We start from the raw sequence: 13434 nt of genomic DNA, 5'->3' as shown, positions 1-13434 counted from the left end.
TACACCAGCACAATTTGTTTCCAGAAAAAGCCAACATGTTCCGAGATAGGGACCTCGAAATGTGTCAAAGCACATGGGTACATCTTAATTTTACCGATTTTTACCGGTAACCAAAAAATGAGAGAATCCACTCGTTATAATCTACAATAGTCGACGTCACTGTTATCTCATTTTGAAGTCACAGATCTAACCCTACAGTGAGCCGTAATAAGTTCCACAATAATGTTGATCCCTAACTTATCGAGTGAGAGAAGGATTATGTTTATAGAGTGGAAGATCATAGACCAGAATGATTTGAATATTCTACAACTAGGTTCCATAAGTCATACGCGGTGAGCTTTTTCAAGGTAGATCTCAAGAAATTTGCCAATTTAGTAGCACATCAGTGACCTAACAGTATTTCAACAATTGGTAAATCGATGGACTTAGAGCCACTCCAAGCTAGTTCAACTGCTAATTCGTTTCTCATTATCTTACTATGTCCTGAAACGATACTTCGTATAACATACCGAGCTGTTCACCAATCAAGAATAGCTCGGGAGTTTGTGGTCCATGCCTTCATAGCCTTTTGGGCCGCCTGATATTTTGACATTCATATAGTCAAGGGTCCTGTGAGACAGGAAGGAATCTCTGCTTGCAAGACGCTACAGATGTTCCATCCTTATATATTTTGCCAGACTGTCCGGAGGAGAATCGCCGTCACCCCAATCACGTTCAAAGCAGACTGAGTATGCTTCGTTGATCAGAATTAAAGCAGCCCTTTAAACACTTATTAGTATTGCCTTGTTTCCAAGTGCATGTCATGCGATGTGGGGTTCCTCCCCCACAAAAGTTCAACAATTTTCGCTAATATTGTGCGCACAATAACTCTCGTACGGATCAGCCGATTCGGTCTAAAATTTGGTATTCGTAATCGAAGGACCATATCGAAGGACCACTCCTTCCGTTAGCTCTCCTTTAAAAGTGGAATAAAATTAACGGAGCAACCGATTTGGTCCGAACTTTGAATCTCCTAATATTATGTCCAAATTTAGTTTAACTTCGAAAATGGTCCATATCGGTATTCTCCTTAGGGTACATGACCCACAAAAGTTCAACATTTTTGTTTAAGTCCAGTTTAGGGTCTGTTCGAAGATCATTTGAAAATTTATACCAAAGCTACTCCTTCTGGTCCTGTTTAAAGCTATATTATGTTTTTCGTGGGCAAGTCCATGCTATCTGACACAGTGGTCCAAAAGTTCCAAGTTATACCGCGACCAATTGAAATGACTGGTGGGAGCGATATCTATCGAAAAAATTAATCCCAAAATAAGATCTACTTCCAAAATTGAAAATTTGCTCGATTTCTTCAGGTACCTTCTCCGCAACACTTTTAAAATTTAATCCAAATCCATATTTTTGTCGGCAAGTTCATACGGTTCTCGATCTGTCCATAGATGAACGTTTCACTTCACACAGAGGGTATACCTCTGTCGGCAAAGCCGGCTGATACTTTTCTACTTGTTGTATGAAAAAAGCTAAAATCCTCAAAATAGCAAAAATCGGGATGTACCCTTATGTTGGCGCTATTCAAAAATATGGACCTATGTGCAGTTTTCTGACCACTGGGAACCTTAAATGTGAGATTAAAGCTAATTCAGTTAGAAAATGTGGCCAAAAACCTTAAAAATACCGAAAATCGGGCCGTTCCGTTCTATGAGGGATATGTCAAAACGAAGAGTTTTGTACCTCCAAGGAATACCAAATACCAGCCATTTCGGTGTGATAATGAGGTTAAAACCGATATGCCGATGTGCCGATAAATTTTTGAAGTAAAGTTTTGTAACTCCAATCTCGGTGCTATTGAACAAACTTTAAATGAAACGACTTACAACTGGGAAGTTTTTGCGGATTCTGAAACTACAATGTTCATAGATGATAAAAATCATAAAACAAAAAAAATCGTCGGAGTGCGATCAAGTTTACATTTTTAGGGTTTTTATAGGTTTTCGCAATTTTGCTTTTAGAATCCGCAAAAACTTCCAAGTTGTAAACTCCTTTCATTTCAAGTGGATTCAAGAGTGAAGTGAAGGCGTAGGCATATACCGACAACTTTTTTGTGGAAAGTTTTATACCCCAAACAAAGACTAAATACCAAATACTAGCCATTTCGGTGTGATAATGAGGCTAAAACCTTTAAACTACCGAAAATCGGGAGGTACCGTTCTATGGGGGCTATATAAAAACATTGACCCATCGTGATTGTTCTCGTCCGTAATACTTTATAACCACATCGGAAACTAAATACAAAATTCCATCAATTTCGGTTTGATATTGAGGCCACAACCTTCAAAATACCGAAAATCTGAAGGTACAGTTCTATGGGGGCTATATGAAGACGTGGACCTATACCGACAAATTTCAGGTGGAAAGTTTTATACATCCAAATTTCAGCCATTTCGGGATAGCCATCATGGGATATTATGGGGACTATATGAAGACGTGGACATATACCGACAAATTGCAGGTGGATAGTTCATAATCCAAATTTTAGCCATTTCGGTATAGCCATCATGGGATATTAAGACCTCAATCTTCAAAATAACGAATGTCGGTAGGTACCCTTCTGAAGAGGCTATATTAAAATGTGGACTTATACTGATAATTCTCATTTGGAATGTTTTATATCCCTATAGAAGACCAAATGCCAAACTTCAACCATTTCGGTTTGCTTAATTCAAATTACAAATAGAATAATTCGAATTACAAATAGAATAATTCGAATTTCAAATGGAATAATTCGAATTACAATTTAAATGTTTCGAATTACAAATGGAATTCTCGAATTACAAATAAAATGTTACGAATTACAAATGGAATTCTCGAATTACAACTAAAATGATTCGAATTACATCTGAAAAAGGTGTAGTTTCTTTTGAGAGTGAGAAAGAGAGTAAAACTCTCAATAGAAACCAGCATTTTTCACTTTAAGAACAGCGTTCATAATATGCATGAATCTGGAAATTGTAATCACTTTTCAAAGCTATTGGTCATATCATCGAATTATTTATTTCTCTGTACCAAATTTTAAAAATTTTGTTTCCTTTCCACCCTCTTTCTATAACACTGTGTGTAATTTTTTGGGTCATAGAAAATTAGCCATATTCTGACACCGCAGCGTGATAGAAGACGAAAAATAAGAAGACACGTGTCCCGGTGTTTTTCGCTGTTACTTAGAATTTTGCGGTTATGGGCCCCAAAAACTTGAGGCCTTGATGTCAAAAAGGATCATTTTGTCAGGCAGATATCTTCTAAACCGCTAAAAATTTTGATATACTCGTGGAAGCAAAGTTGTAGCTCTCGTCTTAAAGAATAATAATTGTGAACACATAAAATCGATTTAACCTCATGCAATGAACGCAAACAAACAAAACGATCGCCGTACCAATCACACAAAGTCACAAACTTTTCAGTTTCTCAGAGTCGTTTTGCTCTCAAAACAAAACAAAACCAAAAACAGTTCAATGCAAAAATACGAAAACCGTACGATTACTGAAATGTACTTCGGCTATGATTTGCCGAGTTGTTTCATTCACCAACGAAACAAAATGCATTTTTGGCAAACATTTGCTGTGAGAAATGATCAATGCCATACGCAGCCACACACACACCATTAAAAATTCAAGAAAACAATCAACCACAATAATGTACAAATGATTTTTGGATTAACTTTCAGGAACATCCGAACTCTCTATGAACGGGTCTTAAAGATCAAAATAGCAAAAAACTGTAGAAAATAGTCGATTTTTATAGTTTTTTTCTCCGATTCTGTTCAATAGATACCGAACCGTTCAAAATTCAAGAACAACTACAAAAATTTACCTTAGATCTCAGTGAACAACTTTCTAGAACATATGAACATTCTAGAAACGGTCCTTCAAGCTCAAAATTCACTAATAATTATATTATGGTTAACGTTTCCTCCTGCTCAGGTCTGGAAATAAGAAACTGTTGAAAACTCATGGAAATTTCAATGGTTTGTTATGTACGGACCTGAACAGGAAAAAAATGGGTAAAATTAATGTAATTTTGAAGTTGAAGGACCGTTCCTAGAATGTTCATATGTTCTAGAATGTTGTTTATTGAGATCTTAGGTAAATTTATAATATTAATTATACCCTCAGCATTTATGCTAACGAGGGCATATACACTTTGATACGGGCAAAATGTGCCTCATCGAAATAATGGTTTTAGACCCCACGTATGTTTGGACAAAATGTGATTCAGACAATTTGGAGTTGATTTAGCCATGTCCGTCCGTCTGTCTGTCTGGCTGGCTGGTGCGCACGATAACTCTCGAACGGAACAACCGATTCGGTTCAAAACTTCGTAATATTTTGCCCAAACTTAGTTTAAGTTGGAAGATGAGTTATATCGGTCCACTCCTTCCGGTACCTCCCCCACAAAAAATCGAAAATGTTCGGAAAATTTTTGCGCACGATAACTCTTGAAGGGAGTAACCGATTTGGCCCACAATTTGTACATCGTGAAAGTTCTACTAGACTTAGATGAAGTTTAAATATGGACTCAATCGGTCCACTCCTTCTGGTACCTCCCACACAAAATTTCGGAAAAGTGCAGTTTAGGACCTGCTCTCGAATCGCTTTGATTTTTGTTGTAGCAACTTGTATTCGCTGCTCCCCATACGACGGTACAAGTTTCATAAGGGGCAAGTCCATACTTCCTGAGAAAATAGCCTGAAAGTTGCAAAAACCCCCTATGACACCGTGTGTAGTGGGTGGAGCGCAAGATAAATGCCAATTCGGATGTGCCAATTCGGTCCAAAATTTGAACTTCGTAACATTTTGTCCAAACATAGTTTTAGTTCGAAGATAAACCATGTCGGTCCACTCCTTCAGGTACCTCCCTCACAAAAATTCAAAAATCTTCGGAAAAAATATGCGCACCATAACTCTTGAAGGGAGTGACTGATGTAATCCATACTCTGCACATCTTAATATATCTACCAGATATAGATCAGGTTCGAATATGGACTATATTTGTGCACTCCTTTGGGTACCTCCCACACAAAATTTCGGATAGTGACTGATGTAATCCAATCCGGGAGTGATTGATGTAATCCATACTCTGCACATCCTAATATATCTACCAGATATAGATCAGGTTCGAATATGGACTAAATTTGTGCACTCCTTTGCGTACATCCCACACAAAATTTCGGATAAGTTCACTTTAAGACCTGCTCTCGAATCGCTTTGATTTTTGTTGAAGCGATTTGCATTCGCTACCTCCATTACGACGGTAAAAGTTTTTTCAGGAGCAGGTCCATATTTCTTGGGAAAACATCCCGAAAGGTGTAAAAAGCCCTATGTCACCATATGTGGCTCTCGAACTGTTCTACCGATTTGGTACAACATTTGGTCTTCGTCATATTTTATCCAAACTTAGTTTCATGGGGCAATACCGGTCCCCAACTTTAGGTACTTCACCCCAATATTTAAAAAATTTCACTAAAATGTTAGGACGATATCACTTGAATGGTGCAACCAATTTGGTCCAAACTTTGGATCTCCTAATATTTTGTCAAAATTTAGTTTAACTTCTAAAATGACCCATATCGGTCCTCCCTAAGGGTACCTCCCCCACAAAAGTTCAACATTTGTGTTAATTCCTAATCCACATTTTTGTCGGCAAGTTCAAATGTTGAAAAAGGGCCACAAAATTCTGAAGAGACGCTAAATACATTCTATCTGTCCGTAGATGAAAGTTTCAATGCACATTGGCTGAGGGTATACCTCTGTCGGCAAAGCCGACTGACACTTTTTTACTCGTTTTTAATTAATTTCTGACATGCATGTTTCGCTTTTGGCAGAGACTCTTCAGACCTATCGGCTGTGGAGCGGCTTCTCTGTCATTGAACTTTTCTTCTTCCAAATTCATTTTTTTGTTTTTTTTTTACAACAATAATAGGCTTGGCGCTGCCTTTGAAAGTAATGAGTTTGGCTCTGAACGCTCACACGCCGTGACAACAACTTTTTTCTTGTGTTTTTGAAGGACGTGGGTTCAAACCCCAGCCTGGCTCAGCTGATTTTATTCATTTTTAATATTATTTTTTAATTAATTTCTCGTTGGAATCGAGCTTAATGACCAATGATGCAATTGAAAAAGGAAAGCCGAAGATTCGAACACACACAATCACCACTATGTGACATGCATGTCTCGTTGATTGTTTTCTTGAATTTTAAATGGTTTAGTTTCTATGGAGCAGAAATCGAAAAAAGAGGATCAAAATCGCATTTGTTTTGCTATTTTGAACCATTTCTACAGAGTTTGTATGTTCTAGAAAGTTGTCTATCGAGATCTTAGGGATGTTTGATTTAATTTTGATCGGTTTGATATCTGTAGACCAAAATCCGAGAAAAAACTATAACGCAAATTTGACCTTAACGATTTTGACCTTGAAGATGAGGTTGGATGTATTTTAAGTGTCCGCAATTATTATTCTTTAAGACGAGAGCTACAACTTTGCTTCTACGAGTAAACCAAAATTCTTAGCAGTGTAGAAGATATGAGCCTAAAAAATTATCCTTTTTGACATCAAGGCCTCAGGTATTTGGGAGCCCATAACCGCGAAATTTAAAGTAACACGGAAAATCGTCGGAACACGTGACTTCTTATTTTTTGTCTTATATCACGCTGCGGTGTCAGAATATGGTTAATATTTTTCGTGCCGCACAGTGTAATGCTTTAAAAATAAAGAAAATACATCCCATCTACATAGTTAATTAAATAAAATTAGCCACTTAAATTAAAAGTTCGCACACAAATATAAATAAATATTGCTCATCCATCCTCATTGGTCTTTATTTATTTCATTTTTCTCTCTTAGATAACCATCAACCATTAACATTTAGTTTTACATTGTATTTAAAAACCACTTAATGTAGGGCCATTAATTTTATTTTTTTCAGTTGACATTATTTATTCAATTCTAATGATATCAAAAAACCATCTCTCTCTTACACACTATTTCTTTGTTTTTTCTCTGGTTCTTTACAGGTGTTACAGCAGGCTGGTAATATTGAAAGACTGGGCCGTTTCCTATGGTCATTGCCACAATGTGATAAATTGCAATTAAATGAATCTGTGCTAAAAGCCAAGGCCGTTGTTGCATTCCATCGCGGTCAATATAAAGAATTGTACCGATTGTTAGAACATCATCAATTCTCACCTCACAATCATTCAAAATTACAAAATTTGTGGCTGAAAGGTGGGTGTTAAATTCAAAATTCAAATTTAAATGAATTGCACATGAAATTTTGTAATATTTTTCTTTCAATGAAATGTGTGTTGATATGTAATTTTAATTTTTTGTCTTATTTGTTTTTTGCGTGTCTTCTGTATTCTTTGTAGCTCATTATGTGGAAGCCGAAAAACTGCGTGGAAGACCATTAGGTGCTGTGGGTAAATATCGTGTTCGTCGTAAATTTCCACTGCCTCGCACAATATGGGATGGCGAAGAAACAAGTTACTGTTTTAAGGTAAGTTAAATATTCCACTTTTTTTGATGTTGTTGTTTGTGTTTGCCTCCTGGTTCCTGGAATCCTTGTTGTTCCTTCAACAAATTCATTCATGCCTAACAGAGCAGCAGTTTTGTTTCTTTCATTGGTGGTGGGGATTTTAACTTGTTCTGTTTCGGTTTTGAAATGAAATCATAGTAATGTCCCACATATGCAGTTGAACTTTTGCTTACATGTAACAGTTTGTTTACTGCTTTAAAGCGGGGGAAAGAGGATTTTTACCTCAGGAATATTGTTTGGGAAAAATAACTTATATTAAGCCCTCAACTTATTGTAAAATTAACATTCTCCACAATTATGATCCTTTTTACGAGGGTTGCAATTTTTGCGTAATGAATTCCAATCTACCTTCACATTTGAACTTTTTCCTGTGATTTTTTTCTTCGTTTTGACCAAAAATGGCTTCATTTGATTAAGAGAAACAATGTATTTTTGTTGTTGTTTTGTGGGAAACTATTCAATATTTACATTTTGTTTAATTAATATGTATCTGTGAATTCTTATTTGAAGTTTAATCTGAAATTTTTCTGTTTTTTTTTTGTTTCTTTAGGAAAAATCTCGTTCGGTGTTACGGGACTGGTATACGCACAATCCATATCCATCACCACGTGAAAAACGTGAACTAGCCGAGGCTACAGGACTGACAACAACACAGGTAAGTGCATTTTATGTTTTAAGAAAGAAAGGTGTGGGAATTTAAAAAAGAAAGTCTAAAAACAAGTAAAAAAATTGAATTAAGCATAGAAAAATAGGTGTGCCAGCCAAGTCGGACTATAGGAAAAGTTGGCAATTAAATAACTGACATTAAAATAAATAAATAATTTCGAACGGTTTGTGGTATAAATGCTAGTTCCTAAGCTTAGCCTTCTTCCACCGACTAAAATAACATTTTAGCAGAAAATCGGGGTGTACCGTTCTATGGGGAGCTACATCAAAATGTGGACCTGTACTAACAAATTTTGTAGGGGAACGTTTTGAAGCCTCAAAGAAGGCTAATTACCAATTTTCAGCCACTTCGGTGCGATAAGGAGGCTAAAACCTTGAAATTACCGATAATCAGGTGCTACCCTTCTATGGGGGCTATATGAAGGCGTGAACCTATACTAACAGATTTCAGGTGGAAAGTTTTATACTCATATCGAAGGCATTACAGTAAACTTTAGCCATTTCAATGGGATATTGAGGCCACAACATTCAAAATACCAAAAATCGGGGGTACCGTTCTATAGGTGCTATATGAAGACGTGAACCTATATTGATAAATTTCAGTTGGAATATTTTATACCCACAACGAAGACTAATTCGACCATTTCGATGGGATATTGAGGACACAACCTTCAAAATACCGAAAATCGAAAGTCACCATTCTATGGGAGCTATATGAAGACGTGGACCTATACCGATAAATTTCAGGTGGTGATGTTAATTCCCCCAACGAAGACTATATACCAAATTTTAGCCATTGAAAATACCGAAAATCGAGAGATGCCGTTCTATGGGGGCTACATGAAGTCTTAGACCAATACCAAAAAATTTCTGGGGGAAAGATTTATAACCCCAACAGAGACTATATCCTAAATTTCGGGCATTTCGGTGGGACATTGAGACCATAACCTTCAAAATACCGAAAATCGGGAGGTTCCGCTCTATGGGGGCTGTATGAAGTCGTGGACCTATACCGACAAATACCGAAGACTAAATGGGAAATTTCAGCCATTTCGTTTTATTATTGAGGCCACAACCTTCAAAATACCAAAAATCGGGAGGTACCCCGAAAACGGGGATCTCTACTGATAATTCTCTTCGGAAATATTTTATAACCCTATCGAAGACCAAATTTCATCAATTTCAGTTTGATAATGACGCTAAAACCTTACAAATACCGAAAATCAGAAGGTACCGTTTTACGGCATATAAAAACGTGGACCTATACCGACAAATTTCAGGTGTAAAGTATTATGCCCCCTACGAAGGCTGAATGCCAAATTTCAGCCACAACCTTCTAAGTATCATAAATCATATGGGGTCTATATGAATACGTGGACCGATATTGCCCATTTTCAATACCAAGCATCGTAAGGATAATATAAATTTCTAGGGGTTTTTAGTGGGTTTTCACGATTTTGCTTGTAAACCGCACGTCCTATCGAAATGGGACTAAAGTAAATGTTGTAGCTATGAAAATTCTCTACAAGATTGACATTTATGATAATTTCGTAGGTTTTGCCGTTATTGAGATATAGAAGTTCAAATTGGGACAATGCATATAAAACAAAGTCATAACTGCAATTTCCCAACTTAAAGTTATATATCTCGAAAATGGTACAATCTAGGAAAAAATTACGAAAGCCAATCTTGTAGAGAAGCTAAAAGATTCTCTCTAGTCCCATTTTGATAAGACATACCGTTTTCAACCAAATCGTGAAAACCTAACAAAAAAGCTAAAAATGTGACCGGAACATCTATATATGTATCTCAAAAATGGTAATCAGTGTATCCCAAACAGTCTTCGGTCAGCAGTCATCAGCTTACACTAATTCTGCCCTCTGCATCACATCTGCCGAGAATATCCTATTTAGAGCTATTGTTTGTGAGCTGTCCTGCCTATGACCCTTAATAACTGTGGATCAAAACCTTTTGTAATAGCTACTGGGAGCCGCCTTGGTGCAGTGTTAATCACGTCCGTCTTGCACTCAGAAGGTTCGCGGTTCAATCCCTGACCAGAACATCAACATTTCCTGAGTATTTCAGCCATAAAAAACTTCTCTTCAAGTGATGTCGTAATTCACGCCGTTCGGAATTGGCGATAAAAAATAGGTTCCATATCATTGAGCCAATATGAACCGGTGTGTACTCATTGATATGAGAGAAGTCTCTCTTGTCCCTTGTATGTATGTATGTATGTAGTAGCTTGAGTATACCTCAGGACCGAGAACGAGATCTGAAAGTGATTTGGGTCAGCTTTCGGACCTTTGTCTTCATACAGCTGAAAATAATGTAGGAATTTAAGACCTCCATGACTTATATGCCACCGGTTTACAATAATCGGTCAAACGGTCTACAGGCAGCAAACATTACACTGATTCTGCCTTCAGTATCACATCTGTCGATAAACGCCACTGGAAGCCTTTTACCGACTATTGTCTGTGAGACGCCTTGCCTATGGTTCTTTCCACCTTTATATCGAAGCATGATGGGCGCACACTTTCTGAGCCTTTCTCTTCTGATAGACTTTTACAGTATATGATCTTGACCAGTTTGTAGAGTGTCGTTGCAGTTTTCGCCAGTAGGCATCGGTTCTCACTCATTCTGTCCTTAGCATCGGATAGGTCGATTACAGTCACTCGAAGCCTATTTGGGACTACTATATGTGAGTATATGGTCCCTCTCTCCTGCAGAACGAAACGTTGTGGGCACCAAGTAGTTTGGGTCTGCTTCTGGACCTTTATCTTCGAGAGGTGGAGCTTTTGACATTCTGGTTATGTAAAGACTTTTTAGTCGCTGTGATTCCTTGTTGATTTAACTCTCTCTCACGCACACACACAATTTATGATAGGTATTGATGAAATTTTGGTTCTTAATGGTTCCACAAGCCTGTTGTTGGCGCAGAGTCATGGTGTTTGTTCTTCCTTAATGTTTTAATACATGACCCAGTCTGAGAATCCCTCTACGTTCTGGCTCTGTAAGGGTTTGAAGCCAAATCTGAGTCTGTGTTCGGTCGGCAGTATGGATAGGTAAGTCGACTTTCGGTTAATCGATTAATCGATTTTTTGCAGTCAAAAATCTAAAAATCGTAGTCGACTTTTGTCTGGAAGGAAAATCGCATAATCGATTATCTTGTGATCGATTTTCGAGTTTGACCATAGATTGTTGAGTTGACAGTTTCAAAGGAAAACTCGAAAATCGATGAATAGTCGATTTTCTGCGGTTATGAAAAAGTCGAAAGTCGAGTTTTAAGACAACTGAAATAATCGCAAGACCGAAAATCACATTTTTAGATTTAGACCATAATCGAATAGTCGAAAAATCGATTATTGCTTTCCATAATCTATCCCTAGTCGGCAGATTCCTCTAGTGGAATTTATGTCGATCGATTTCAGGTTGTCTCCTGGACACTTGGGTGTCTTTTTTGGAATTTGCTCACAATATTATTCTGAACAATTTAGTCGCTATCTCTCTCAATCTCTCGATGGAAGAAGGTTCCGAGTCGAGATGATTTACCGAAATCCTCAGCTTGAATCATTTTCCGGACCTCTGTCTTCGAATATCTTTCTGACATGGCAGAGGTTTGTCATCATTTTTCAGTGAGAACTTCTTTGTGGATATCGACTGATATAAACCCCCACTAGAGCAGCAGGTCGTTTATATTATATTTTTTTCGAGCTTGCTCACAATCTCAAATTATTTTTGATCGATTTATTCTCTCTTTCTTTAACTCTGATGGAAGGATGTTCCGAGTCGATAAATTTACAAAGAAATTGCATTATTCATCGGCTAGGGTCATCTTCGAGTCCATTGTCTGCTGGCGAAGAAAGTTAAGGTTTGGCATTCTGATTCAGTGAATGCACACTGGTCGATTACAGTCACTCGAAGCCTATTTGGGACTATTATATGTGAGATGCCCTGTATATGGTCCCTCTCCTGCAGAAGGAAACCTTGTGGGCACCGCATAGCTTACCACAGGCCGGCCTATTGCTTTATAAGATGTCAACGAGGTTTTCGTTGTCAGCACCCCAAGTGCTGTCGGCCAGTCGCCCTTTTTCCTATTTCTGGTTTTGTGAAAAATAGCTGTGGCTTGCGTGGACGACTCAAACCCAATAAGGACACCATCGAACAATATGTCCTGGGGGAGGTTCATTTCAGTCGTTCAGGTGGTGAAGAGTGTGGCAGTGATTTAGTAGCGGAAATGTTCATATTGTTCATGTGGAAAGTTGACACCGTGGTATACTGGTAATCACAACCGCCTTGCACTATGTATGCCAGAGTTCGATTCGAAGCCCAGAAAACATCACAATTGTGAAATAAATACCCCTCAGCGTAATATTGGCTACATTTACAGAGTATTTCAGCAAGGTAAACCTCTTACACGCTAAAGTTGGCCAACTGGGAAACAGCTTCCCATTCTTGTGAATTTTTTATATTTTGTAGGGGAGGTACCCGAAGGGGGTAGACTGATATTGCCTATCTTTAAACTTTATCTAAGCTTCAATGAAAGTTTATGAGTTGCAAAGTTCGGACCAAAACGGATCAATTCGAGAGTTATAGTGCTCACCAGTCAGCCAGAGAGACGTACAGGTCTAAATCGACTTCAAATTTTCAGAAACAGATTTTTTCAAACATACTTAAACAAACATAAAGGCTAATGGTATCAAAAATTTCGTTACAGATCAATTGTGTGATTCTTTAACTCATTTTTTGAGTTAAAGACAAAAATCGGTCAAATTAAAACTCTTATTTCGGTAATTAAGATTAAGATCCATGTAACCAACAGATGTAGAAGTGTGGGATACAATTTTAAAATCTTTGAAATTTTCCGATTTTTTACTAAAAATCTATTATTACATGTGTTTTTCACATTACGTTTTTGCTTAAGATAAAACTTTTGATGCTCATTAAAAATTTGTCAAAACAAAGCAAAATGTCATTACAAATGGCAGTTGAGATGAAGAGATGCCACAACGACAATGAAGCAGAAAAAAAAACATTTGACATCATTTTGACAAATTTGTGTAATAGAAACAGCACTAGAAGAAAGTCATCAAAACTAAGGAAAGAAAAAATATCCAAATGTTATTCTTGGTGTGATGAAATTCAGAAGATATGAAAGATAAACCATTCTGCATGAACGAAGACG

The 13434-nt window shown here is 37.4% G+C and overlaps 1 protein-coding gene across 1 annotated transcript in view; it reads left to right on the top strand.

Annotated features, from left to right (window-relative positions):
* so (SIX homeobox 1 protein sine oculis) overlaps nt 1-13434 on the top strand; it is an 89626-nt gene that overhangs the window by 35157 nt on the left and 41035 nt on the right. The window contains exons 3-5 of the mRNA XM_073957108.1: nt 7060-7270; nt 7414-7541; nt 8131-8235. Coding sequence (XP_073813209.1) covers nt 7060-7270; nt 7414-7541; nt 8131-8235 — 444 coding nt within the window. The remainder of the gene's footprint in view (nt 1-7059; nt 7271-7413; nt 7542-8130; nt 8236-13434) is intronic.

This window comes from Musca autumnalis, unplaced genomic scaffold (assembly GCF_047663935.1).
Source record: "Musca autumnalis isolate F117 unplaced genomic scaffold, ASM4766393v1 scaffold_5, whole genome shotgun sequence".
Lineage (NCBI taxonomy): Eukaryota > Metazoa > Arthropoda > Insecta > Diptera > Muscidae > Musca > Musca autumnalis.
This window is presented reverse-complemented; position numbering and strand designations above follow the sequence as displayed.